This window comes from Anomaloglossus baeobatrachus, chromosome 5 (assembly GCF_048569485.1).
Source record: "Anomaloglossus baeobatrachus isolate aAnoBae1 chromosome 5, aAnoBae1.hap1, whole genome shotgun sequence".
Lineage (NCBI taxonomy): Eukaryota > Metazoa > Chordata > Amphibia > Anura > Aromobatidae > Anomaloglossus > Anomaloglossus baeobatrachus.
This window is the reverse complement of record NC_134357.1, coordinates 313,519,457-313,545,064: the sequence shown is the minus strand read 5'-3', so window position 1 is coordinate 313,545,064 and position 25,608 is coordinate 313,519,457. Positions and strand designations below refer to the sequence as shown.

General features: G+C 46.1%; 1 protein-coding gene across 5 annotated transcripts in view; it reads left to right on the top strand.

Annotated features, from left to right (window-relative positions):
* The window catches only part of PCTP (phosphatidylcholine transfer protein), a 126,827-nt gene that overhangs the window by 63,917 nt on the left and 37,302 nt on the right, over window positions 1-25,608 (top strand). The window contains exon 6 of one of the 5 annotated variants that reach the window (XM_075349712.1): window positions 7,922-11,751. The exons of 3 other annotated variants lie outside the window; for them this stretch is intronic. In XM_075349712.1, coding sequence (XP_075205827.1) covers window positions 7,922-7,996 — 75 coding nt within the window. In that variant the 3' untranslated portion in view covers window positions 7,997-11,751. Of the gene's footprint in view, window positions 1-4,868; window positions 4,953-7,921; window positions 11,752-25,608 lie in introns of those variants that run through there. One more of the 5 variants, XM_075349716.1, reaches the window with a different exon arrangement.

Genomic DNA, 25,608 nt, shown 5'->3' with positions numbered 1-25,608 from the left:
ACTTACCAGAATCACTGACATACGCAGACCCATTATAATGAATGGGTCTGCTCACACATCAGCGATTTTTCACTGAACGTGTCTCCGTGCGGCGTACACGCGTGTCCGTGATTGCCGCACGGAAACATGTCCATTTTTTTCTGGCATCACTGATGTCCCATGGACCACCCAGTGGTGTGATCCGTGAAACACGTGCCAGAAAAAAACGTGCTTCTAAAATAAAAAGCATTTTAACTCACCCGGCTCCAGCGACGCTCTGTGCAGCCTGTTCTGCCTGCTGCTTCTGAGCCGGCTCATTACTGTCGCGCATATTCATGATGCACGACACAGCCGACCCGGAAGCAGCTGCTGCGGAGGTCAGCGTCGGCCGGATGCTGCACCGCGGGAGCGATCAGTACCATGGAGAGCGGGAGCGCGCACAGGTGAGTTAATCTCTAAGTGCAATCACGGGCCACGGAGAACGGAGCCCGGATTGCAGTTAGACAACCCACGTGTGCCGTAATTCACGGCACACGGAGGGACATGTGCGTGTTTTTTTACACGCCAGTGAAAAACGTCAGTGTTTTTCACTGACGTGTGAAACGGGCCTTAGGCGCTGACCCCCGCAGCAGCTGCTTCCAGGTCGGCTGTGTCGTGCATCATGAATATGCGCGACAGTAATGAGCCGGCTCAGAAGCAGCCGGCAGAACGGGCTGCAGAGAGCGTCGCTGGAGCCGGGTGAGTAAAAATGATTTTTATTTTAAAAGCACGTTTTTTTCTGGCACGTGTCTCACGGATCACACCACTGCGTGGTCCGTGGGACATCAGTGATGCCAGAAAAAAATGGACATGTCTCCGTGCGGCAAACACGCACACGCGGGTACGCCGCACGGAGACACGTGCAGTGAAAAATCACTGACGTGTGAGCAGACCCATTCATTATAATGGGTCTGCGTATGTCAGTGATTCTGGTACGTTTAAAAAAAAGCACAAACGTACCAGAATCACTGACGTGTGAAAGGGGCCTAACAGGGAGTAATATACCAGTCCCAGCTATATGGAATATAAGGTTAAATAAAGTATAGAAATGTTGAAATGTCCCCCCCAAAGATCTTTTATGATATAAATGTTGGCAAAATAGTTGAAATAAATAAAAAATACCGTACATAAAAAGCATGACAAAAAAATTAAATAAAAACTGCTACTAATCCAAATGGCTGCTACTAGCCCCTGTCAAAAGAACAAAATACATGTATACGTGTCATATACAGTCATATGAAAAAGTTTGGGCACCCCTATTAACGTCAACCTTTTTTCTTTATAACAATTTGGGTTTTTGCAACAGCTATTTCAGTTTCATATATCTAATAACTGATGGACTCAGTAATATTTCTGGATTGAAATGAGGTTTATTGTATTAACAGAAAATGTGCAATCTGCATTTAAGCAAAATTTGACCGGTGCAAAAGTATTGGCACCCTTATCAATTTCTTGATTTGAACACTACTAACTACTTTTTACTGACTTACTAAGGCACTAAATTGGTTTTGTAACCTCATTGAACTTCATAGGCAGGTGTATCCAATCATGAGAAAAGGTATTTAAGGTGGCCACTTGCAAGTTGTTCTCCTATTTGAATATCCTATGAAGAGTAGCATCATGGGCTCCTCAAAACAACTCTCAAATGATCTGAAAACAAAGATTATTCAACATAGTTGTTCAGGGGAAGGATACAAAAAGTTGTCCCAGAGATTTAAACTGTCAGTTTCCACTGTGAGGAACATAGTATGGAAATGGAATAACACAGGTACAGTTCTTGTTAAGCCCAGAAGTGGCAGGCCAAGAAAAATATCAGAAAGGCAGAGAAGAAGAATGGTGAGAAAAGTCAAGGACAATCCACAGACCACCTCCAAAGACCTGCAGCATCATCTTGCTGCAGATGGTGTCAATGTGCATCGGTCAACAATACAGCGCACGTTGCACAAGGAGAAGCTGTATGGGAGAGTGATGGGAAAGAAGCTGTTTCTGCAAGCACGCCACAAACAGAGTCGCCTGAGGTATGCAAAAGCACATTTGGACAAGCCAGTTACATTTTGGAAGAAGGTCCTGTGGACTGATGAAACAAAGATTGAGTTGTTTGGTCATACAAAAAGGCGTTATGTATGGAGGCAAAAAAACACGGCATTCCAAGAAAAGCACTTGCTACCCACAGTAAAATTTGGTGGAGGTTCCATCATGCTTTGGGGCTGTGTGGCCAATGCCAGCACCGGGAATCTTGTTAAAGTTGAGGGTCACATGGATTCAACTCAGTTTCAGCAAATTCTTGACAATAATGTGCAAGAATCAGTCACGAAGTTGAAGTTACGCAGGGGATGGATATTTCAGCAAGACAATGATCCAAAATACCGCTCCAAATCTACTCAGGCATTCATGCAGAGGAACAATTACAATGTTCTGGAATGGCCATCCCAGTCCCCAGACATGAATATCATTGAAAATCTGTGGGATGATTTGAAGCGTGCTGTCCATGCTCGGCGACCATCAAACTTAACTGAACTGGAATTTTTTTGTAAACAGGAATGGTCAAATATACCTTCATCCAGGATCCAGGAACTCATTAAAAGCTTCAGGAAGCGACTAGAGGCTGTTATTTTTGCAAAAGGAGGATCTACAAAATATTAATGTCACTTTTATGTTGAGGTGCCCATACTTTTGCACCGGTCAAATTTTGTTTAAATGCAGATTGCACATTTTCTGTTAGTACAATAAACCTCATTTCAATCCAGAAATATTACTCAGTCCATCAGTTATTAGATATATGAAACTGAAATAGCTGTTGCAAAAACCCAAATTGTTATAAAGAAAAAAGGTTAACATTAATAGGGGTGCCCAAACTTTTTCATATGACTGTATATAAAAATAATTGTTACAGAAAAGTGAACAAAGTTTAAAGTATGGTCCTTTGTGATCATAAGAAAGAAAGTGGCATATAAATGATGACCCATGTCTCATAAAAAAAAGAAAATGTAAAAATTATAAATATCTGAGCAATTACTACAACTGGTCAACCACATATACAAAAAAAAATCTTGAAAATGTGATTGGTGAGGAACGGGGGTATGTGACCACGTAGCAGATTTGTGTGCAGATCTTTTGCACACAAAACTGCATGTTTTGGCAGGAAAAACGCAGCAGAAAAAACAATAGTTTGTTATTGCGTTTTCGTGGGTTTTTAAAGTGATTTTGCATGCGTTTTTCACCTCGGGGGTTCCTGCGCTGTACCCCGGCAGGCCTCCGCTTGATTTTACAGCGGAGACCCGCCTCTCACTGCCAGGAGTAGGGCTTGTGCCGCTTCCGACAGTTTAACCCCCTGATTACTGCAATCAATCTAGATCATAGCATTCAAGAGGCAGGGAGAGAAATCGCTTTCTTCTGGTGATTGGGTCCCTGTAATGCGATCACAGGGACCCGTTTGCTGCCATGGGAACCCCGGTCATCACCATGACAACCCCAGGTTACTGAGCTACGGATCGCCTCACAGTCCATACTGTATGCTTGATGTGTAAGGCGAAGTGTCAGTGGTGCGAGTGCATTGAGCTTGAGCACTGAAGTGGATTATATCAGACAGGAAAAAGTGCAGAAAGAATTGACACGCTGCAGATTTTTTTATGCACCAAAATCTTCAAAGAAAAAATCTGCAACGTGTACAGCAAGTCAAGATTCTCATAGACTTTGCTGGGATGTGTTTTTTCCTTGCAGTATTGATTAAAATCTGCAAGAAAAAAAACACAGCAAGACACAGCGTGGGCACACAGTCTTAGACCTCCTTCAAAAGTCCGTGTCTCTGGTACGTGTTTGGTCCGTTTTCTCACGTGCCGGAGACACGGGCACACGTAGACCCATTAAAATCAATGGGTCTGCGCTCATGTGCGTGTTTTGCCATGGACCGTGTGTCCGTGTGGAGCATACGTGTGCCTGTGTGCTCCACATGTAGACATGTCCTTTTTTCTCCAGCATCACGGGTGTCACACGGACCGCACACGGACCGCACAGATGTGATCCGTGTGACATGCACTGGAGAAAACATGTGTCTGTGAATTGAAAGGAATTTCTATACTCACCTTCTCCAGTGCTGCTGTCTCTGCCGCTGCTGGCACTTGCTTCCGACCCCTGCTCATTATGCTCATTGCATATTCACTCCACTGCGGGCTAGAAGCAACAGCAGCGGGGATTCGGCAGGACCGGAGACCGTAGATCAGAACCACGGACTGCAGTGACAGGGACAGGTGAGCAGAAAGTTCCTGGAATTCAGTGATCCTCTCTTATCAGTTTCCATGATGTTGTTTACTTGCAATAATGTTTTAGCAACAGCACCTTCTTGCTAAACTACATTGCCTTGTGCTTGGCAGTCTGAAACGTCCCCTCCTGTAATTAGCAGATCACTATCTATGGACATTGTATATCGAGAGCTTGGTGTGTGTGTGTGTGTGTGTGTGTGTGTGTGTGTGTTGGGAGGCAGCTCTCTCAGCTTTGCTACATGCTAAATCTAACATTTCTGATTGTATCAGAACGGCTGCATCCAGTAAATTAAGTGATGCATCGTTGGGTTCAGAGACTCTTTGTCTCCATCATGCTGCTTTTAGACGAGGTGACTAAAATCTGCTGATATATTCCCTTTAATAAGTCTCTTTAAGTAGAACTGTACTTTGGAATACTTTGGAATAACTAACCACATTTTCCAGTTAGCCCATTTCCTTCCGCCCTTCTCTTAGGTAAGATGCAGTAAAGCCGTCACTTATTAATTGAATTATTTTGCTTTACCAAAACAGTTGTCGCCAATTAAACAATTCTGTGTGCTGATGTCATTTTTCCTGTCTCCTGCTGTCCAGATAAGGAATTGACGTAAGGAGACTACAATATTGTACGAAATCTGATTACAAGATGCCTATGTTTGAAGAGGGGTGTGGGCTGAGGCCGGGGGATTGAGCATGGAAAAGAAATGTGCACAATGTATGTAAAGCGCTGTGGAATTAACAGTGCTATATAAATGAATAAATTATTATTATTATTAATAGAGTAGCAGTCCTTAAAGTAATGGATGACTGTTTCAGGGGCTGTTTAACTCCTGCAACTTGTTACTATTAAATATCTGTAATGAGCAGCTCTGAGGAGGATAGTACCAGTATACATACACAAAGAAACCAGAGTTACATATCGACTGATGTGTAAAGAGGAAAGCATAAGGAGGGATGACTTGTAATGTTTGCAGGTTTATTCATGAATTCCATTGTTCTTTTTGCCTTTTTCACAATTAGATGACATTGCTGCTCTGACGGCTTCCATGGGCCGATTCTGTCTACACTTAGCGGATGCGTACCTTATTTTACTATAATTTAGCCAGTTTCCTATTTGTTTGCAAATTGGGGCTAGTACATGGCCGTTACCTACCATGCATTCCTACAGATGCCACCTAAGTTACTGAGGTTAAGTAATAGCCTTGGTGCTTGAGAATATGTGCACGGCTGCATATTTTTTCCCATGTTTTTCATGCGTTTTTTCTTGCAGATTTCAAGGAAAAACGCAACCCAGCAAAGTCTGTGAGAATCCTAAAGGGCTGTGTTCTTGTTGCAGATTTTGGTGCAGATAAAAACTGTACCAAACAATTAACACTGTGGGCATGCTAACATTCCAAGAGGGCGGACTAGTCAGGGGATATAATGCCCTTGCAACTAGTCCCCGTGCTCATTAGCATACAATATAAGATCTTTAGAAATACTTTTTCTAAAGATCTCGTTATCTATGCTAGGGTATACAGGGACAGTTAGGCAGAGATTAGAAATATGCACCCAGAACTGCTCATGGCTCTGGGTGCATATTGCACCTGACAGGTTCCCTTTAATTTCCTCCAGGCAGCTGCATGGGGTTAAAACATCATGCAGATTAACCTCATATCTGCAGGTTTATAGCATTTTTTTTACATGACCGGTTCTTTTTAATGGAGAGCCATGCAACATGCTCAAGTTCTATGGCCTAACCATGTGCATAAGAAAATTATTGAAAGCCATCATGTTCAAATGACTCGATATGACTAGAATGACTACTGATCAGCAGTACCTGGCAGGGGCCACTAAACAGTTTAAAGAACTTTGCTGATCAATTTTGCAATTATTTACTTCTGGAACTGAGAACAAGTGATGGGTGGGTGTTCCGGGTGTTGGGCCGTGATCAATTTGCCACAACTGTAAAAAAAAAAAAAGATATGGACCTCACATCCAATAATTATTGATCTAAAGTAATGCCATTTGGCAAAACTTTATAAAACTGAACACTAGGTTCTTAGTTCTTTGTTTTTACTTTACTTGATGGTTGCTCACTCTCCCCACTCTCACAAGCTCGTTGCCTTGGAGTAACTCTCAACTCTGCTTTATCCTTCAAGCCACACATCCAAGCCCTCTTCACCTCATGCAGACTACAACTCAAAAATATCTCCCGGATCCGTGCTTTCCTTAACAAAGAATCAGCAAAGACATTAGTGCATGCCCTCATCATCTCCCCCCTCGACTACTACAACCTCCTACTCTGTGGCCTCCCTTCCAACACTCTTGCACCCCTCCAATCTATCCTGAACTCTGCGACCCGCTTAATCCACCTCTCCCCTCGCTATTCCCCAGCCTCGCCACTCTTCCAATGCCTTCACTGGCTTCCCATCGCCCAACGACTCCAGTTCAAAACATTAACCATGACTTACAAAGCCATTCACAACCTGTCTCCTCTCTACATCTGTGACCTAGTCTCCCGGTACCTACCTGCACACAAGCTCAGATCCTAACAAGATCTCCTTCTCTACTCCTCTCTTATCTCCTCTTCCGACAATCGCGTACAAGATTTCTCCCGTGCCTCCTCCATACTCTGGAACGCTCTACCTCAGCATATCAGACTCTCCCCTACCGTGGAAAGCTTCAAGAGGAACCTCAAGACCCATCTCTTCCAACAAGCCTACAACCTACAATAACCCTCAGTCCAGTACACCACTGCGCAACCAGCTCTGGCCTCACCTATTGTGCCATCACCCATTTCCTATAGACTGTGAGCCCTCGCGGGCAGGGTCCTCTCTCCTCCTATACCAGTCTGTTTTGTACTGCTAATGATTGTTGTACGTATACCCCCTTTCACTTGTAAAGCGCCATGGAATAAATGGCGCTATAATAATAAATAATAATAATAATAATGGTGAACACCTCAGTGGGTCCCTAGCCTTAAAGGTCACTTTGTGCCAACTACCGTCACAGCTACAGTGCACCAGCAGGGTGGGTGACCTGATGCCTCTTAGCATTGTTTCTGTGAGGCTGAGTCCCCATGATTTCAGGCCATACCAATTCTCAAGCACAACACCACAGCAACAATGGCCGCCACTCAGCACCAAGTTAGGCCACATCACCCCACAGGCACAGCAATACTGGCCGCAACACAGCACCAGCACCAGGTCAGGCTACATTACCCCACAGGCACAGGACCACAGCAACACTGTTCACCATACAGCACTGGCACCAAGTCAGGCCACAGCACCACAGCAACAATGGCCACCACACCGCACCAGGACCAAGTGAATAAATCTAAAAAGCTCACCTTGCTGTGGTGCTGTGCTTGTGGAGTGGTATGGCTTGTAGTCTTGGGGTCTCTGCTTCGTAGCATGAGTGCTGCTGAGAGGTACCAGGTCACCTGCACTCTTGTTGTGACGGTGGTTTTGTAAATCTGAAATTTATGACTTGTTAATACCATATGAGTGAAACAAACCTTTAAAGTTTAAAAGTGAAGTTGATTCGCAATTCTAGTAAACGTAATACTAGAAAGGTTTTGACAATTAGTGTTCTCCATACTCTGTGTTAATATTTGTATTTTAAAGAATTTTCTCATTTTAATTCTCTCCTTTTATTTCTTAAAGAATGGAGTTCCAAACTTCTTAAAAGATATGCAGAAGGCATGCAAAGGATATGCAGCAAAAGACTCAACAAAGTAGATAAATCAAGCACATAATTTTAATGGGATACCAGGCAACAAATAAACTAAACTTGAATTACAATGTACATGATTTATCTACTGATTATATTACTGAACTGCTTGTACATAAACATGTCGTCTATGGGAAGATTTATTGTCAATGAGTTTGATTGTTCCAATAATTAAGTCTTTAAAGCTGGTGTGATATTGTTCGAAGAGTTATTTGTTGTGCATTTTATATTTCTTAAATCTGAGATTAACTGAGAAGTCAGAGACAGGAATTAAAAAAAAAATAGTTTGATGGATTTTTATGGCTTTTGGCAGGTAGTCTGTTTGCTTGTTTATGGGTTCAGGCCTTAATATATTTCTTAGATGTCATAAGCTGTTAAAAAATAGATAACCAGGCTTACATTATGCAATGGTAGCAATTTTTACAGCCACAATATTTTTTTTTACATTTTTCTCTTTATTTTTTCTATGCTTTTGATACAAGTGGTTGTCCGGAGGGCCTTTCACCAATTGGAGCATGTTGAACTGGCCAACGTGGTGGAATAAATGGTATAGATCTCTATAAAACATTTTTTTTTTCTTTTTAATTTCTCCATGCTTGTGGAGATCTTAGCTTGTAAAGTTTAGGTTATAAGTTATGATTAATCAAAGGAGGCTTTGCTAGGGAATTTTATTTTTGCACTGAGGTCTTTTGTATGAGGTTGACCAATATAGGCTGCAACATATTGGGGAAGGAAGAACATTCCTCTACAATAGGTTAAAGGGTAATTTTCCACTTGCACATACCTTGAGATGACAGAGCATCGGAAGCGATATTCTAATGACCCTCTGCTGCGAGCATCAGCCGAGGGTCATGTGCCTGTGATCTGATCTTGTGATCGCATCACAGCTGCGGAGAAGAGGGAAGGAGCACTTTCTCACCATCTCCTCTGCTGTCTCTGCGTACATCGCCCTGCACTCGTATTACATGCGAGTACAGTGCAATGTTTCACAAGCTCCCATAGACTTCTATGCCTGTGCGTGAGCTGAGACTCACTGCCAAACGTAGCATGCTGTGATTCATTCCACATGCTGCTGTGGCATGCGAAATCCATCGCAGATGGCTGCTGCCCCATAGTTTTGCACTGGTGCGAGTGCAATTCAATGTTTTATCGGATTGCACTCACACATGAAAATCGCAAGGGGAACAGTACCCAAAGTAGGTTTCTCAGTGTGAGACATGTAATGAAAGACATTCTGCTCTCCTCACTGATCTCACTGCAGAATTGTGTGTAATTACAAAGTACTGGGAGCAGAACTACGTGGAATTCACATTTTTTCAGCTTTTGTGTCGCCCTAGGGTGATGGGATACTCGGTCCCGGGAGATGTATTGCTGGGGAGATGTCACTGGGTGGCCGTTGCCCGGTACCGTGACCCTGGGGTCACTTTTAAAAGGGGGTTATTTACAGGGGATTTGAAACAAAAGTTTTTATCGTGATGCTACTTGTGGGTTGCGGCTATTTCGTGGAGCCACTGCACAGTTCTCATTACTGGGGCTGGTGTTAGTGGCAGCCTGGATGTTGGGCCCTTCGCAAGTAGGGCCAGGCCCCAGGGAATAGATGATGTTGTTGGGCATGGAAAGAAGGTAGGCCACACAAGGGGTTGCAGTGTAACTGGTTCCTTTACTCACAGTATGGTGGTAGCTGGTAACCCGAGGAAGGCTGGTCTTGACCGCTGGTCCCCTTAGTCACAGTGCCGGTGTGGGGACCTGGTGCCTTCTTTCCCCTGCACCTGTCTCTGGTTAGTGAGTCCCCGTGCTGAGATAATCTTATATATGTGTCCCTGTACGTTCAGACACGGCCATTACACAGTACATAGCAGGGTCACATATATAAGATTATCTCAGCACAGAAATATTATTTTAAACACATCCAATTGTGGAACTTATTATTCCAAGATCTATTGATTAAGATGAACTTTCTTCATGGGAAAACCCCTTTAAATAAATTGCATGCTGTAGGGACAAATACTGATGTGAACTACACTTATATTAAGGTTTTACTCAACTGTCCAGGCTTGAAGCAATTTTAGGAAATGGTTATCCATTCTCACCACTATTCCTACTGACTGACATCAATCATCTGAAATGTATAGAAACCTTATCATATCATATCTAGAATTGTACAATGGTAGGGTTGGAAGGGACCTCAAGGACTGGGGAATAAATAAAAAAGTATATAGCCATTACAGTGCGGGATTGCAAATTATTCTTTCTTTAAGGAACAACATTTTTTTGTTTTTGCTTTTTTTTTTAAAAAAAAATAGGCATTGAAATGTTTTACCTCACAAAAAGAATAGATGTGGTATGGTGGTGTGATCAATCCATGTCCCTGTACGGTCAGGCACGGCCATTACACAGCACATAGCAGAGACACATATATAAGATTATCTCAGCACAGGAAAAACATTTTTTAAACACATCCAATTAGGGAAATTATTTATGTATTTGCCCATTCTTCTCCTTCTATTGGACTGAAGAGTGGCCAATATCTCTTCCAACTATACACATCCTCACCCAAGTTGGACCACAAGAGAGAATTTACAGTATGTTTGTTTTACAGCTTTTACCAGATTTATATTCTTTACACTACCTCTATAGCTGATAAAAACAATACAAGATGTACCATAAAGTTATATTACTGTACTGTACAAGCGTAGTGTTCATGCAAATTCTAATAAAACGTCATATTAAAACACTTGTTCACTACTTGGACAACCCGTTCCCATTCCCCTTATCCACCCCAGAAAAATAAATATTTATATACTCACCTGAGGTGCGGCTGTGGCTCCAGTTCCTGGGGTCCTCGTGACATTGTTATGACATGCGAGCCCCGCGACTAATCAGTGGCGGCTTCTTCTTCCCCGCCTTTGGACTTTGGAGCAGGAAGTCAATGCAGTGCTCACTTCCTGTTCAAATGTCCAAAGGCGGAAGACATCGGGCGTTAATTGGTCATGGGTCTGGCGTGTCATAATAATGTCACGTGAGCCCTGGGAACGACTTAAGCTTATTTATTTTTCTGGGCGAACAAGAGAAATGAGAAGCAGTTGTCCAAGTACTGGACATCCCCTTTAAAATAAAATTTAAATTTGTCAGAATTGTTTGTAATCTATTAGCAGGGTTTTGGTGCCCCATCTGAGGGTAGCACGACATAGAGCCAGAGACTCTGATTCTAGCAATGTGTCACTTACTTTACCAGGTGCTGACATTTTGGTAAAATATTTTTTTAATTTTGCTGCAGATCTACCAGCTGTCTGAGTGCTATGATCTGCATCACCCCGGCCACACCAATGATTGACACCATTCTCCTTACACTGTGCAGAAAGCTACCAATCAGTGGTTTGGGTATATTCGGACTACCTGGCAGCAGGCCAAGTAGTCCTATATTGGTAATCTCCTGTTGAAACAGTAGTAATGTTATGAAAAAACTGCACTAAGGAGCCCAGTAAGTGTCTGTCTCTACATTATGCTGCTCTCAGATTAGGTAGCAAAAACCTGGTGACAGATTCACTTTAACATAAATTTCCTTGCCTTATGTTAAGAAGAGTCCAATTTCAACATAAACTGCTACAGTGTTGACATGTATTTTATTTTGTTAATTTTTGGGGCAATTTGGGAAATACTTTAAAAATGATACATTAAAATTTACAATAATGTTATTTATGATTATAATATATTTTCTACTGTAACGTAAATCCTTTGGATGATCTCGAAAAATAAAATAAATGAAGCAACAAAAGTCTCATCATTTATTCACAATAATAAAAAATAATCTAAAATATTATATTTTAAAATATTGTATAAAATGGTGGCAGTTTCTCTGTTCTGTTTTTTTCTACAAAATGTTGTAATAAAATTAAAAAGATTGGATCAAAAAGAAACCATGCCTCTATTAAAAATGTGACATTCTTCAAAACGGATAAAACAATTAAGATTGGTAACTGTAGATTTAATCTATGGGCGAAATCTTTGAGGATTTTGGAAAAGATGCTATTGAGTAAGGCGGGCTTTGCACGTTGCGACATCGCAAGCCGATGCTGCGATGTCGCACGCGATAGTCCCCGCCCCTGTCGCAGGTGCGATATCTTGTGATAGCTGGCGTAGCGATAATTCTCGCTACGCTGTGCTTCACATGCACTCACCTGCCCTGCGACCGTCGCTCTGGCCGGCGACCCGCCTCCTTATTAAGGGGGCGGGTGGTGCGGCGTCACTGCGACATCACACGGCAGGCGGCCAATAAGAGCGGAGGGGCGGAGATGAGCAGGATGTAAACATCCCGCCCACCTCCTTCATTCCGCATATCCTACGGAAGCCGTGGTGACACCGGTAGGAGATGTTCCTTGCTCCTGCGACTTCACAGCGATGTGTGCTGCCGCAGGAGCGAGGAACAGCATCGGACCGTCGCGTCAGCGTAATTATGGATTACGCCGACGCTGCACCGATGATACGATTACGACGCTTTTGCGCTCGTTAATCGTATCATCGAACCATTACACACTACGATGTCGCATGCGATGCCGGAAGTACGTCATTTTCAATTTGACCCCACCGACATCGCACCTGCGATGTCGTAGTGTGCAAAGCCCGCCTAAAAGTAACCCAACATGCTAGCGTGGCCTACCCAGCAGAGGCAAGGTGGTGCCGAAATGCAGGAACAGAGGATGCATTCTCTCACTCACCAACAGAAACCTGATGGTGTGATTTTGGGGGTGTCATTGGTGGAAACCTTGGAGGAGAACATCTCTCCTTTTTGCTCATAAACAATAGGCACAAAAGTAATGTAATTATGCCCAGTATTCTCACCGTCTCCAGCCTCAGCGGTCTTTTTTGGAGTGGAAGATGGATGGCCCTCTGGGGAGCCATGTGCAGTGCATACTAAAGGCCGTTTTACACGCAACAACATCACTAACGAGATGTTGTTGGGGGGGGATCACTGAATTTGTGACGCATATCCGGCCTCGTTACCGACGTCGTTGCGTGTGAAACGTACGAACGACCGCTAACAATCAAAAATACCATATCGTTGATCGTTGATACGTCGTTCTAATCTCAAATATCATTGCTGTTGCAGGACGCAGGTTGTTCGTCGTTCCTGCGGCAGCACACATCGCTATGTGTGACACTGAGGGTCTTCATCAAATATACAGTGCTGGCCAAAAGTATTGGCACCCCTGCAATTTTGTCAGATAATACTCAGTTTCTTCTTGAAAATGATTGCAATCACAAATTCTTTGGTATTATTATCTTCATTTATTTTGCTTGCAATGAAAAAACACAAAAAGAGAATGAAACAAAAATCAAATCATTGATCATTTCACACACAACTCCAAAAATGGGCCAGACAAAAGTATTGGCACCCTTAGCCTAATACTTGGTTGCACAACCTTTAGCCAAAATAACTGCGAACAACCACTTCCAGTAACCATCAATGAGTTTCTTACAATGCTCTGCTGGAATTTTAGACCATTCCTCTTTGGTAAACTGCTCCAGGTCCCTGAGATTTGAAGGGTGCCTTCTCCAAACTGCCATTTTGAGATCTCTCCACAGGTGTTTTATGGGATTCAGGTCTGGACTCATTGCTTGCCACTTTAGTAGTCTCCAGTGCTTTCTATCAAACCATTTTCTAGTGCTTTTTGAACTGTGTTTTAGGTCATTGTCCTGCTGGAAGACCCATGACCTCTGAGGAAGACCCAGCTTTCTCACACTGGGCCCTACATTATGCTGCAAAATTTGTTGGTAGTCTTCACACTTCATAATGCCCTGCACACGGTCAAGCAGTCCAGTGCCAGAGGCAGCAAAGCAACCCCAAAACATCAGGGAACCTCCGCCATGTTTGACTGTAGGGACCGTGTTCTTTTCTTTGAATGCCTCTTTTTTTTTTTCCTGTAAACTCTATGTTGATGACTTTTCCCAAAAAGCTCTACTTTTGTCTCATCTGACAAGAGAACATTCTTCCAAAACGTTTTAGGCTTTCTCATGTAAGTTTTGGCAAACTCCAGCCTGGCTTTTTTATGTCTCGGGGTAAGAAGTGGGGTCTTCCTGGGTATCCTACCATACAGTCCCTTTTCATTCAGACGCCGACGGATAGTACAGGTTGACACTGTTGTACCCTCGGACTGCAGGGCAGCTTGAACTTGTTTAGACACAGGAACTTTCAGGTCTTTGGAGATGGACTTGTAGCCTTGAGATTGCTCATGCTTCCTCACAATTTGGATTTTCAAGTCCTCAGACAGTTCTTTGGTCTTCTTTCTTTTCTCCATGCTCAATGTGGTACACACAAGGACACAGGACAGAGGTTGAGTCAACTTTAATCCATGTCAACTGGCTGCAAGTGTGAATTAGTTATTGCCAACACCTGTTAGGTGCCACAGGTAAGTTACAGGTGCTGTTAATTACACAAATTAGAGAAGCATCACATGATTTTTCAAACAGTGCCAATACTTTTGTCCACCCCCTTTTTTGTTTGGTGTGGAATTATATCCAATTTGGCTTTATGACATTTTTTTTTTTTCATTGAAGACAAATTAAATGAAAATAATAATACCAAAGAATTTGTGATTGCAGTCATTTTCAAGAAGAAACTGAGTATTATCTGACAGAATTGCAGGGGTGCCAATACTTTTGGCCAGCACTGTAGGTACAAGATTAGGCTTTTTATGATGGGCTTTATCAACTTTAAGTAATAAAATTAAAAATATTCCTACCAGAGAGGATATGAAGCAATATGTCTCATACCTGGAAAACTCATATAGTGACGAGCAAAAAGGTAACAATGTTTTGAACTTTTGACTTTCGGGCTCCAACTCTCACCATCCACTACTGCTTCGAACGTGAGACTACCTTCATTTTAGAGGCAATCATCTTGGCTATCCCATACATAAATTTAACTTGCAACTATTAGCATATGATTAGTTATGCATAATGATGAGCGAGCGTGCTCGGCACTGCACGTTACTCTATGGAGCATTGGGGTGCTTGGGTACTCTCGGAACTCGGCCGAATATCACGGGTGTTCTTATGTTTCAGATGAGGAAACAATGACCACAATGCACAGGCTTGCTTCACTGCATGTGTGCAGGCACTCCAGGGAGAGTCATTCGAAGTCTCTAAATGACTCTCCCAGCGGATAAAATAATGTTCTCGGACATAGTGTAACCAAAAAAAAAACCCCAATGGAAATGCTCCGTTTATGGCTGGCTGTATGTGGGTGGAACCATGAACAGGCCAATGATTGACTATCCTTAATGCACATTATTTGCAACGCACTTGTCCGAGCATCTGAATCGAGGAACAAGCGATTTAGTGTCTGCCTATCACTACTTATGCAGATTCTTGTCATGTCACTGCAATGTTACTGTTTTGTTCCTGGTGGTGGGAATTTTTTTTTTTTGGACACTACAAATTAAAATCTGTTTTCACATTCCTTAATAGCTCAATATTCTATTAGGTTGATTCCCAGGAGAAAAGTCACTGATTCCAATCAAGCAGCAACCATGAAGAAGATTTCCCAAGAAAAGAGAAACAGCATTATATAGCTCATTGATAGCAGTCTCTCAGCCAAGAAAATTTCCAAATTACATCATGTGAGGCCATTGAGGACAGTTGGAAGAATACTAAATGAAGTCTGTCCATCTATTCAAAAGTCAAGAGGTGGACATCGAGGCAAAATATCGGCGTCAAGTCAGCTCACCACAAGGTACAGTGCCTACAAGTAGTCTTCAACCCCCTGCAGATTTAGCAGGTTTGATAAGATGCAAATAAGTTAGAGCCTGCAAACTTCAAACAAGAGCAGGATTTATTAACAGATGCATAAATCTTACAAACCAACAAGTTATGTTGCTCAGTTAAATTTTAATAAATTTTCAACATAAAAGTGTGGGTCAATTATTATTCAACCCCTAGGTTTAATATTTTGTGGAATAACCCTTGTTTGCAATTACAGCTAATAATCGTCTTTTATAATACCTGATCAGGCCGGCACAGGTCTCTGGAGTTATCTTGGCCCACTCCTCCATGCAGATCTTCTCCAAGTTATCTAGGTTCTTTGGGTGTCTCATGTGGACTTTAATCTTGAGCTCCTTCCACAAGTTTTCAATTGGGTTAAGGTCAGGAGACTGACTAGGCCACTGCAACACCTTGATTTTTTCCCTCTTGAACCAGGCCTTGGTTTTCTTGGCTGTGTGCTTTGGGTCGTTGTCTTGTTGGAAGATGAAATGACGACCCATCTTAAGATCCTTGATGGAGGAGCGGAGGTTCTTGGCCAAAATCTCCATGTAGGCCGTGCTATCCATCTTCCCATGGATGCGGACCAGATGGCCAGGCCCCTTGGCTGAGAAACAGCCCCACAGCATGATGCTGCCACCACCATGCTTGACTGTAGGGATGGTATTCTTGGGGTCGTATGCAGTGCCATCCAGTCTCCAAACGTCACGTGTGTGGTTGGCACCAAAGATCTCGATCTTGGTCTCATCAGACCAGAGAACCTTGAACCAGTCTGTCTCAGAGTCCTCCAAGTGATCATGAGCAAACTGTAGACAAGCCTTGACATGACACTTTGAAAGTAAAGGTACCTTACGGGCTCGTCTGGAACGGAGACCATTGCGGTGGAGTACGTTACTTATGGTATTGACTAAAACCAATGTCCCCACTGCCATGAGATCTTCCCGGAGCTCCTTCCTTGTTGTCCTTGGGTTAGCCTTGACTCTTTGGACAAGCCTGGCCTCGGCACGGGTGGAAACTTTCAAAGGCTGTCCAGGCCGTGGAAGGCTAACAGTAGTTCCATAAGCCTTCCACTTCCGGATGATGCTCCCAACAGTGGAGACAGGTAGGCCTAACTCCTTGGAAAGGGTTATGTACCCCTTGCCAGCCTTGTGACTGTTACGAGGGGGACCCGGGGAAGCGTGCCAAGATGGGGAATGGACAGCTTCCGTCGGTCAAGGTCCACTGTGCGGTGTAAGGGACCGCTGCTATGGTGGGTGAAGAGTGAGCGGGTTGCTGCTAGCGATCGTCTGGAATGTCACAGACGATCTATGTACACCGGTCTGCCCTAACCCGTGTGGGTTGTATGGCAGGGATCACACGGCTCGGTGTACCTGTTGCACGGGGAAGCACAGAGGTGCCCACGCACGTGTGCCAGTGGAAGTCACGAGAATATGGCACGAGGGTAGCACAGAGGTGCCCACGCACGTGTGCTTTCAATAACCAGGTGAGTCCAGTGGAGACTCGAGGAGCTCACCTGGGACAGGAACACGGCCTGTAGAAGGAGCTACTGCCGGAGCAGCAAGGCAGGGACACGGCCTGCAAACCAGGTGCTGCCTAAGCAGCAAGGGCCAAGCCCACAGAGGAAGATAATGCCTGAGCAGTGGCGTGGCAGCACGCTGCCAGACATCCAAACATAGAAGGACGGTCGCGCGCCGCCATGATGGCAGGAGGAGCTTTTAAGGAGGTGTAGCTCCAGCCAAGGGCAGGCGCGAGGCGGAGATGACGGACTTGACCCAATCAGGATCCACGACATCCCAGCCTGGCCAGTCAGGATTCACCACGTCACCAGCCTTGTCATCAAGCCGTGTGACGTCAGTGGGCGAATCAGGATCCACCAAGCATAGCACATGCTCACCCTCCTGCCTCTGGGAAATAGAGGTGGGATCCTCGGTCTCACAATGTGTAGAGATAACGGGAGTCTCACTGCTTCCCTGAGCAGCAAATCTCTGCACATTGCGCAACCTCACAGACCTTCGAGGCTGCTGAGCAGGAGGAGCTGCGGCAGGCAAGGAATGGGAGACCGCCTCATTTCTTGCAACAGGAGTACCACTAGGTGTCACCCTTGTGCTGCCTCTCTGAGGAGGTTTCTCCTGCAGTCTGGCAGACCTTCGGCGCTGCGGAGCAGGAGCGCTCGTGGCAGGCAAGGAGACTGTCTCATTCCTTGCCACAGGAGAGCCACGAGGTGTAACATTACCCCCCCGTCTAGGCCCCCCCCCTGCCCGTGCTCGAAGGCCGCTATCAAACCCGGGGCGTGGATATGATCCTCCAATTCCCAGGATCTATGCTCCGGACCACGGCCGACCCACTCCACGAGGTAGTACCTCCTGCCCCGTATAACTTTTGTCTCCACAAGCTTCGCCACCTCAGAGTCGTCGGGCGGGGAGTCAGTTTGAGGCGTCAGGGACCCCGAGAACTTATTAAGTCGTACGGGTTTCAGGAGGGACACGTGAAAGGTGTTGGCTATAGCCCAGCGTGGAGGGAGCTGGAGTCGGTATGCCACCGGGTTCACCTGCTCTAGCACTTTAAACGGACCCAGGTACCTAGGGGCGAACTTGGCTGCCTGTACCCGTAGGTTAACATTCTTAGAGGACAGCCACACTAGGTCACCAGGGGCGAAGGATGGTGCAGGGCGGCGGCGCTCATCAGCCGTTGTCACCATCCGGTCTTTAGCCCTCTTAAGGGCCTCTTGGGTGTTATCCCAGATCTCCCGGGCCTCGGTCGCCCAATCCTCCACTCTAGGATCGGGTGACGTAATGGGCATCGGAACCGGGATTCTGGGATGTTGTCCGTTATTGAGCAGGAACGGAGTCTGACCAGAGGATTCATGGACCGAATTATTAATGGCAAATTCGGCCCAAGGAAGGAGGTTAGCCCAGCTGTCGTGGTGCGCGAAGATAAAATGGCGGAGGTAAGTTACCAAGGTCTGATTGGTCCTCTCTACCAGTCCATTGGTTTCGGGATGGTATGCGGAGGAGATGTTCAGCTCTATCTGCAGGAGCTTACAGAGCTCTCTCCAGAAGCGAGACGCGAACTGGGGACCCCGGTCGCTCACCACCTTGTCAGGCATGCCATGCAGCCTAAATACATGCCTAATGAATAAGGTGGCGAGAGCACGTGACGTCGGGAGTCGTGGGAGAGGCACCAAGTGGACCATTTTAGAGAAGTGATCCGTGATGACCCATACGACCTTGTGACCTGCTGACTTGGGCAGATCTCCCAGGAAGTCCATTCCCACTACTTCCCAGGGACGATCCGGCACTGGCAGTGGGTGAAGAAGACCTGCCGGTCTCTGCCGGGACGGCTTATTCCGTGCACACGACATACAGGCTCCCACATACTCCTGTATGTCCTGGGGTAGTCTCGGCCACCAATAGTGCCTAGTCACAAGGTCTCTGGTCCTTTTGACCCCAAAGTGACCCCCGACCTTGGAGGCATGGGCCCACGATAGCACCTCATTCCGTAGTTCAGGGGGAACGAGGGTCTTGCCAGGTGGCACCTGGTCCAAAGAAGTGGGAGTGACCATCCTCAAGCTGTCCGGGGGTAGTATAAGACGAGGCTCCTCCTCGTCCTCCTCCAACACAACCATACAACGTGACAAGGCATCGGCCCGTACGTTCTTCTCACCGGCCAGGTGGCGGATAATAAAGCGGAACCGGGAGAAGAACAAGGACCAACGGGCCTGCCTTGGGTTCAGGCGTTGTGCTGTCTGGAGGTATGTGAGATTTTTATGGTCAGAAAATACTTCAAATGGATGCTTCGCACCCTCCAGGAGATGCCGCCATTCCTGGAATGCTAGTTTCATCGCCAGTAACTCCCTATCCCCTATGGAGTAGTTCCTCTCGGCCGGAGAAAAGGTCTTGGAGAAAAAGAAACAAGGATGCTTCCTTCCTCGTTCGTCTTTCTGGTACAGGACTGCACCAGCACCGACCGAAGAGGCGTCTACCTCTAGTAGAAAGGGTTTGGAGATGTCTGGACGATGAAGGATGGGAGCTCTGGAGAAGTAAGTTTTGAGAGTGTGAAATGCCTCTACCGTTTCCCGTGTCCATGCTTTAGGATTAGCGCCCTTGCGGGTAAGGGCAATGATGGGTGCTGCCACCGTCGAGAAGTTGGGAATGAACTGGCGATAATAATTGATAAACCCCAAGAATCGCTGGATCGCTTTCAGCGAGCGGGGCTCAGGCCATTTCATCACTGTCTCCAACTTCCCCGGATCCATTGCTAACCCCTGACTGGACACGATATACCCCAGGAACGGCAAGGATTCACGTTCAAAAACGCACTTTTCTAGCTTAGCATATAACGAATGAGTGCGGAGCCTCTTAAGTACTCGGATGACATCCCTCCGATGGGTGGCAAGATCGGGGGAGAAGATAAGGATATCATCCAGGTATGCAACCACGGAAAGATACAAATCCCGGAAAACATCATTCACAAAGTCTTGAAATACGGCGGGGGCATTGCAGAGTCCGAAGGGCATTACGAGATACTCGTAGTGACCGTCCCTGGTGTTGAAGGCGGTCTTCCACTCATCGCCCTCTCGGACTCGCACTAGATTATACGCCCCGCGTAGATCCAGCTTCGTGAAGATCTTTGCCCCGCGGAATCGATCAAATAACTCCGTAATGAGGGGCAAAGGGTATTTGTTTTTGATCGTGATTGCATTTAATCCCCTGTAATCGATACAGGGGCGTAGATCCCCTTCCTTCTTTTGCACGAAGAAGAACCCCGCACCGGCCGGTGAAATAGACTTGCGAATGAACCCTTTTGCCAGGCTGTCCTGAATATATTTGGACATAGCCTCCGTCTCTGGAGCAGAGAGGGGATACACTCTGCCCCTAGGGGGCTCGGAGCCTGGCTTCAGGTCTATTCGGCAATCGTATGGCCGGTGGGGAGGAAGGGTATCTGCGGCCCTCTTGGAGAAGACGTCCCTGTAGGCCTCATAAGGTGTCGGTAAACCTGGCTCCCCTGTATTCCCTGAGGACCCAACCGACCTAATGGTAGCGGGTGGTTCGGTAGTCACGAGGTGCTCCCTACAGGATCCTGCCCATGATGAGATCTCCCCTGTTGCCCAGTTGAGTATAGGAGCATGCTGTCTCAACCAAGGGAGGCCAAGTAGGATCTCATCCGTCCCCCCTGGAAGCACCAGGAAGGACACCTGCTCATGGTGTCCTGGTGGTACTTCCATCCTGAGAGGGATGGTGATCTGGGTGATGGGATCGACTAGTAGGGACCCGTTGACTACCCGAACCCTGAGTGGCTTGGGTAAGAGAACCAGGGGAACTGAGTATCGGGTTGCCAGGGAGGTCGAAATGAAATTGCCATCAGCGCCTGAGTCCAGGCAGGCCAGAGCAGAGAAGAGAGTAGTGCCAAACTGCAACTGGGCGCTGATAGTCAACCTAGAGGGAGAAGCAGCGTCTAGTAACCCCCCTCTGATGGAAACTAGACGCTGTCTTTTCCCGACGGTTTGGGACATCGGGTAGCTATGTGTCCCCTCTGCCCACAGGAAAAGCAGATGACACCAGACCGAGAACCTGGGGTATAGGAGACCGCTTTGGACACCTCCATTGACTCCACGGAGTCGCCTACAGAGCTGGCTGGGAGACCTGTCTGGTGGAATACGGGAGCCAGACGCTTTTTAGGCCGTGAGGACGTGGGTGCTGAAGAGACCTCGAGCCTCCGCTCCGCCTGGCGGATGTCTATGCGAGAGGCAACCACAATCAAGGACTCTAACGTAGCAGGCACCTCACGCGTGGCCAGTGCGTCTTTGACGAACCCTGCCAGGCCCTCCCAGAACACAGGGACAAGGACCTTATCGGGCCAGTCCAGCTCTGCGGCAAGTGTCCTAAAGTGTACGGCAAAGTCCCCGACTGAAGCGGACCCTTGCCGAAGTCGTAGGAGGCGCAGCGCGGAGTCGTGGGTGACTTGAGGCCCGAGAAACACCATTCTCATGGCCCCAAGATAAGATGTTAAGTTATTCACCACCCGATCTCCGCGCTCCCACAATGGCGTGGACCACTTCAGCGCTCTCCCTGTGAGCAGGGACTGGACGAAGGCTACCTTCGCCTTCTCGGTAGCGTAAAGAGTCGCGGACAGCTCTAAGTAGGTGGTAACTTGGTTTATAAACCCACGGCACTCGGAGCTGTCCCCGCTAAAGCGCTCTGGAAGCGCAAGGCGAGGAGACCTTCCGCCCAATAGCACAGCCTGGGTAGCCGCCTGGGTGGCGACTGTCGTCAGAGCAGTCTTGTCGGAGGAAGACTGCTCCACTGCTGCCAAACGTGATTCCAACTGCTGCACATAACGCAGCAACTGCTGCTGCTCTTCAGCCATAGCCAGACCTTTGGCGCGACCGTAATGTTACGAGGGGGACCCGGGGAAGCGTGCCAAGATGGGGAATGGACAGCTTCCGCCGGTCAAGGTCCACTGTGCGGTGTAAGGGACCGCTGCTATGGTGGGTGAAGAGTGAGCGGGTTGCTGCTAGCGATCGTCTGGAATGTCACAGACGATCTATGTACACCGGTCTGCCCTAACCCGTGTGGGTTGTATGGCAGGGATCACACGGCTCGGTGTACCTGTTGCACGGGGAAGCACAGAGGTGCCCACGCACGTGTGCCAGTGGAAGTCACGAGAATATGGCACGAGGGTAGCACAGAGGTGCCCACGCACGTGTGCTTTCAATAACCAGGTGAGTCCAGTGGAGACTCGAGGAGCTCACCTGGGACAGGAACACGGCCTGTAGAAGGAGCTACTGCCGGAGCAGCAAGGCAGGGACACGGCCTGCAAACCAGGTGCTGCCTAAGCAGCAAGGGCCAAGCCCACAGAGGAAGATAATGCCTGAGCAGTGGCGTGGCAGCACGCTGCCAGACATCCAAACATAGAAGGACGGTCGCGCGCCGCCATGATGGCAGGAGGAGCTTTTAAGGAGGTGTAGCTCCAGCCAAGGGCAGGCGCGAGGCGGAGATGACGGACTTGACCCAATCAGGATCCACGACATCCCAGCCTGGCCAGTCAGGATTCACCACGTCACCAGCCTTGTCATCAAGCCGTGTGACGTCAGTGGGCGAATCAGGATCCACCAAGCATAGCACATGCTCACCCTCCTGCCTCTGGGAAATAGAGGTGGGATCCTCGGTCTCACAATGTGTAGAGATAACGGGAGTCTCACTGCTTCCCTGAGCAGCAAATCTCTGCACATTGCGCAACCTCACAGACCTTCGAGGCTGCTGAGCAGGAGGAGCTGCGGCAGGCAAGGAATGGGAGACCGCCTCATTTCTTGCAACAGGAGTACCACTAGGTGTCACCCTTGTGCTGCCTCTCTGAGGAGGTTTCTCCTGCAGTCTGGCAGACCTTCGGCGCTGCGGAGCAGGAGCGCTCGTGGCAGGCAAGGAGACTGTCTCATTCCTTGCCACAGGAGAGCCACGAGGTGTAACATGTGACCCTCCACGATCTTGTCTCTGATGGCCTTGGAATGCTCCTTTGTCTTTCCCATGTTGACCAAGTATGATTGCTGTTCACAAGTTTGGGGAGGGTCTTAATTAGTCAGAAAAGGCTGGAAAAAGAGATAATCAATCCAAACATGTGAAGCTCATTGTTCTTTGTGCCTGAAATACTTCTTAAGGGGAACCAAACAGAATTCTTGTGGTTTGAGGGGTTGAATAATAAATGACCCTCTGAATAAACAAATTTCACAATTTAAAAAAGAAATAACATTCTTTTTTGCTGCAGTGCATTTCACACTTCCAGGCTGATCTACAGTCCAAATGTCACAATGCCAAGTTAATTCCGAATGTGTAAACCTGCTAAATCTGCAGGGGGTTGAATACTACTTGTAGGCACTGTATATCAGTTCTGCTATGCCAAACATAACAGTGGAGCTGGCTCGTATGCTTCGTAATAGTGAGATCACAGATGTCCATGCAAACACCGTGCTACACACATTACGCAAGTCTGGAATGGTGCCCGAAAAAAAGGTGAAAAGCATCAACTTCAATATCACCATAAGTAGTTGATTTATTGAATGATGCAATAAATAGAGGTAGTCAAAATATAAGAATGTGTGGTCTACCTTAAACAATTGGCACTAATGACCTGAACAGAACACTTTGTCCCCTTTTTGTTTGTTTATTAAATGTCCCACTGGACTTTAGGACCCCAGCCCGTGGATACTGCATATACAAGGGATGTAATTTGTTGGGTGCATATATATCAACAGAAGAAGGCCATAATGTCACAGGCAGGTACATACTACAAGTAACATAAAACACCAGGGAAACAATATAAATACTCCCAGACCTTTCAAGATGGACCCTACAAAAAGAAAAAGCACTGAAACCTCTTTTTTGAACATATTATGTCAACATTGTATCCCATACACATGGAGGCTTCCCTTTTGTTTAAGTGTTCGTCAAGCAGGAAGAGTTCATGTTCACTGCTACCCACAAAGTATTCTAGCATTCACAGCAACCCTTCATGTCCCTCAGTTCACAATGCCGGATTGTCCCTTTCTACCCGCCGGGATTCAGGAGGAAGATCCTCCCCACCTTATCCCACAAAGACAGGGGGAACCCAGACAGAGAAAGGCTAGGTTCGCACACTGCGTCTTTTTGATGCTGCGTTTTTGTGCGTTTTTGGCCGCTAAAAACGCACAAAAACGCACCTGCGTCAAAAAACGCATCAAAAACGCATGCGTTTTTGCCGCGTTTTTGTGCGTTTTTGGCTGCGTTTTGCTCCGTTTTTGATCTCTGCATTTTGCTGCGTTTTTCCAATGCATTGCATGGGGGGAAAACGCAGAAAAACGCAGGAAAGAATTGACATGTCCATTTTTTTTTTTTTAACTCAAAAACGCAGGTAAAAAAAACAGTTGTGTGCGGACAGCAAAAATGAAAACTCATAGACTTTGCTGGGGAAGCAAAGTCCTGCAGTTTTGAGGCCAAAAACGCACCCGAAAAACGCGCAAAAACGCCGCGAAAAACGCACTGTGCGCACATAGCCAAATGAGGGAGTTTGAAAAAGAGAAGATATTCTGCATTTCCACCTGACAGAGTGTTTTTATGCCTAGGTCATCAGTAGTATGAAACAACAGGAATGTTAGTATATTATACAGATAAAGTATTAGTAATTCCTCTTAGGTGTCCTCTTTATATAGTAAGGTATTTGTACCTAAGGTGGTACATGGTGTGATTTTTGTCACCAGACCATTACATTCCCTTAGTTACTGTGTAGGATTTCATCTAAAGATCTTACAAGTAAAGTATATGTCAGTTTTCTATAAGTAAAGTGCATACACCAATCATTAGTATAATGTTTACACATTGTTGTGGACTGAAGTTTTATATATCTTCCAAAAATGAGCTTCCATTATGCTGATTGCCAATGCACCAGGGCAATCAGGGAGAGCGCCAGAATTGGTGCATCCAATGTGATGCTCCACTTCAGGGATGACTGTAGGCTGGTATTTTTAGGCTGGGAAGGACCTAATAACCATTTACCTTCCCAGCCTGATAATATCAGCTGACAATTGTCTGCTTTACCTTTGCTGGCCATCAAAAATGGGGAAAACCCCAGTCTTCCCCATGATTGTAGAGCCTACTGAACCAGACTAAGGGACCATTTTAAACGCTTAGGAAGCCTTTGCAGGCTTTTGTGGTAATTATTCTAATTTCCTGAGATAATGACTTTTGGGTTTTCATTGGCTGTAAGCCATAATCATCAATATTAACAGAAATAAACACTTGAAATAGATAGCTATGTGTGTAATGACTCTATATAATATATGTGTTTCCCTTTTTGTATTGAATTACTGAAATAAATTAACTTTTTGATGATA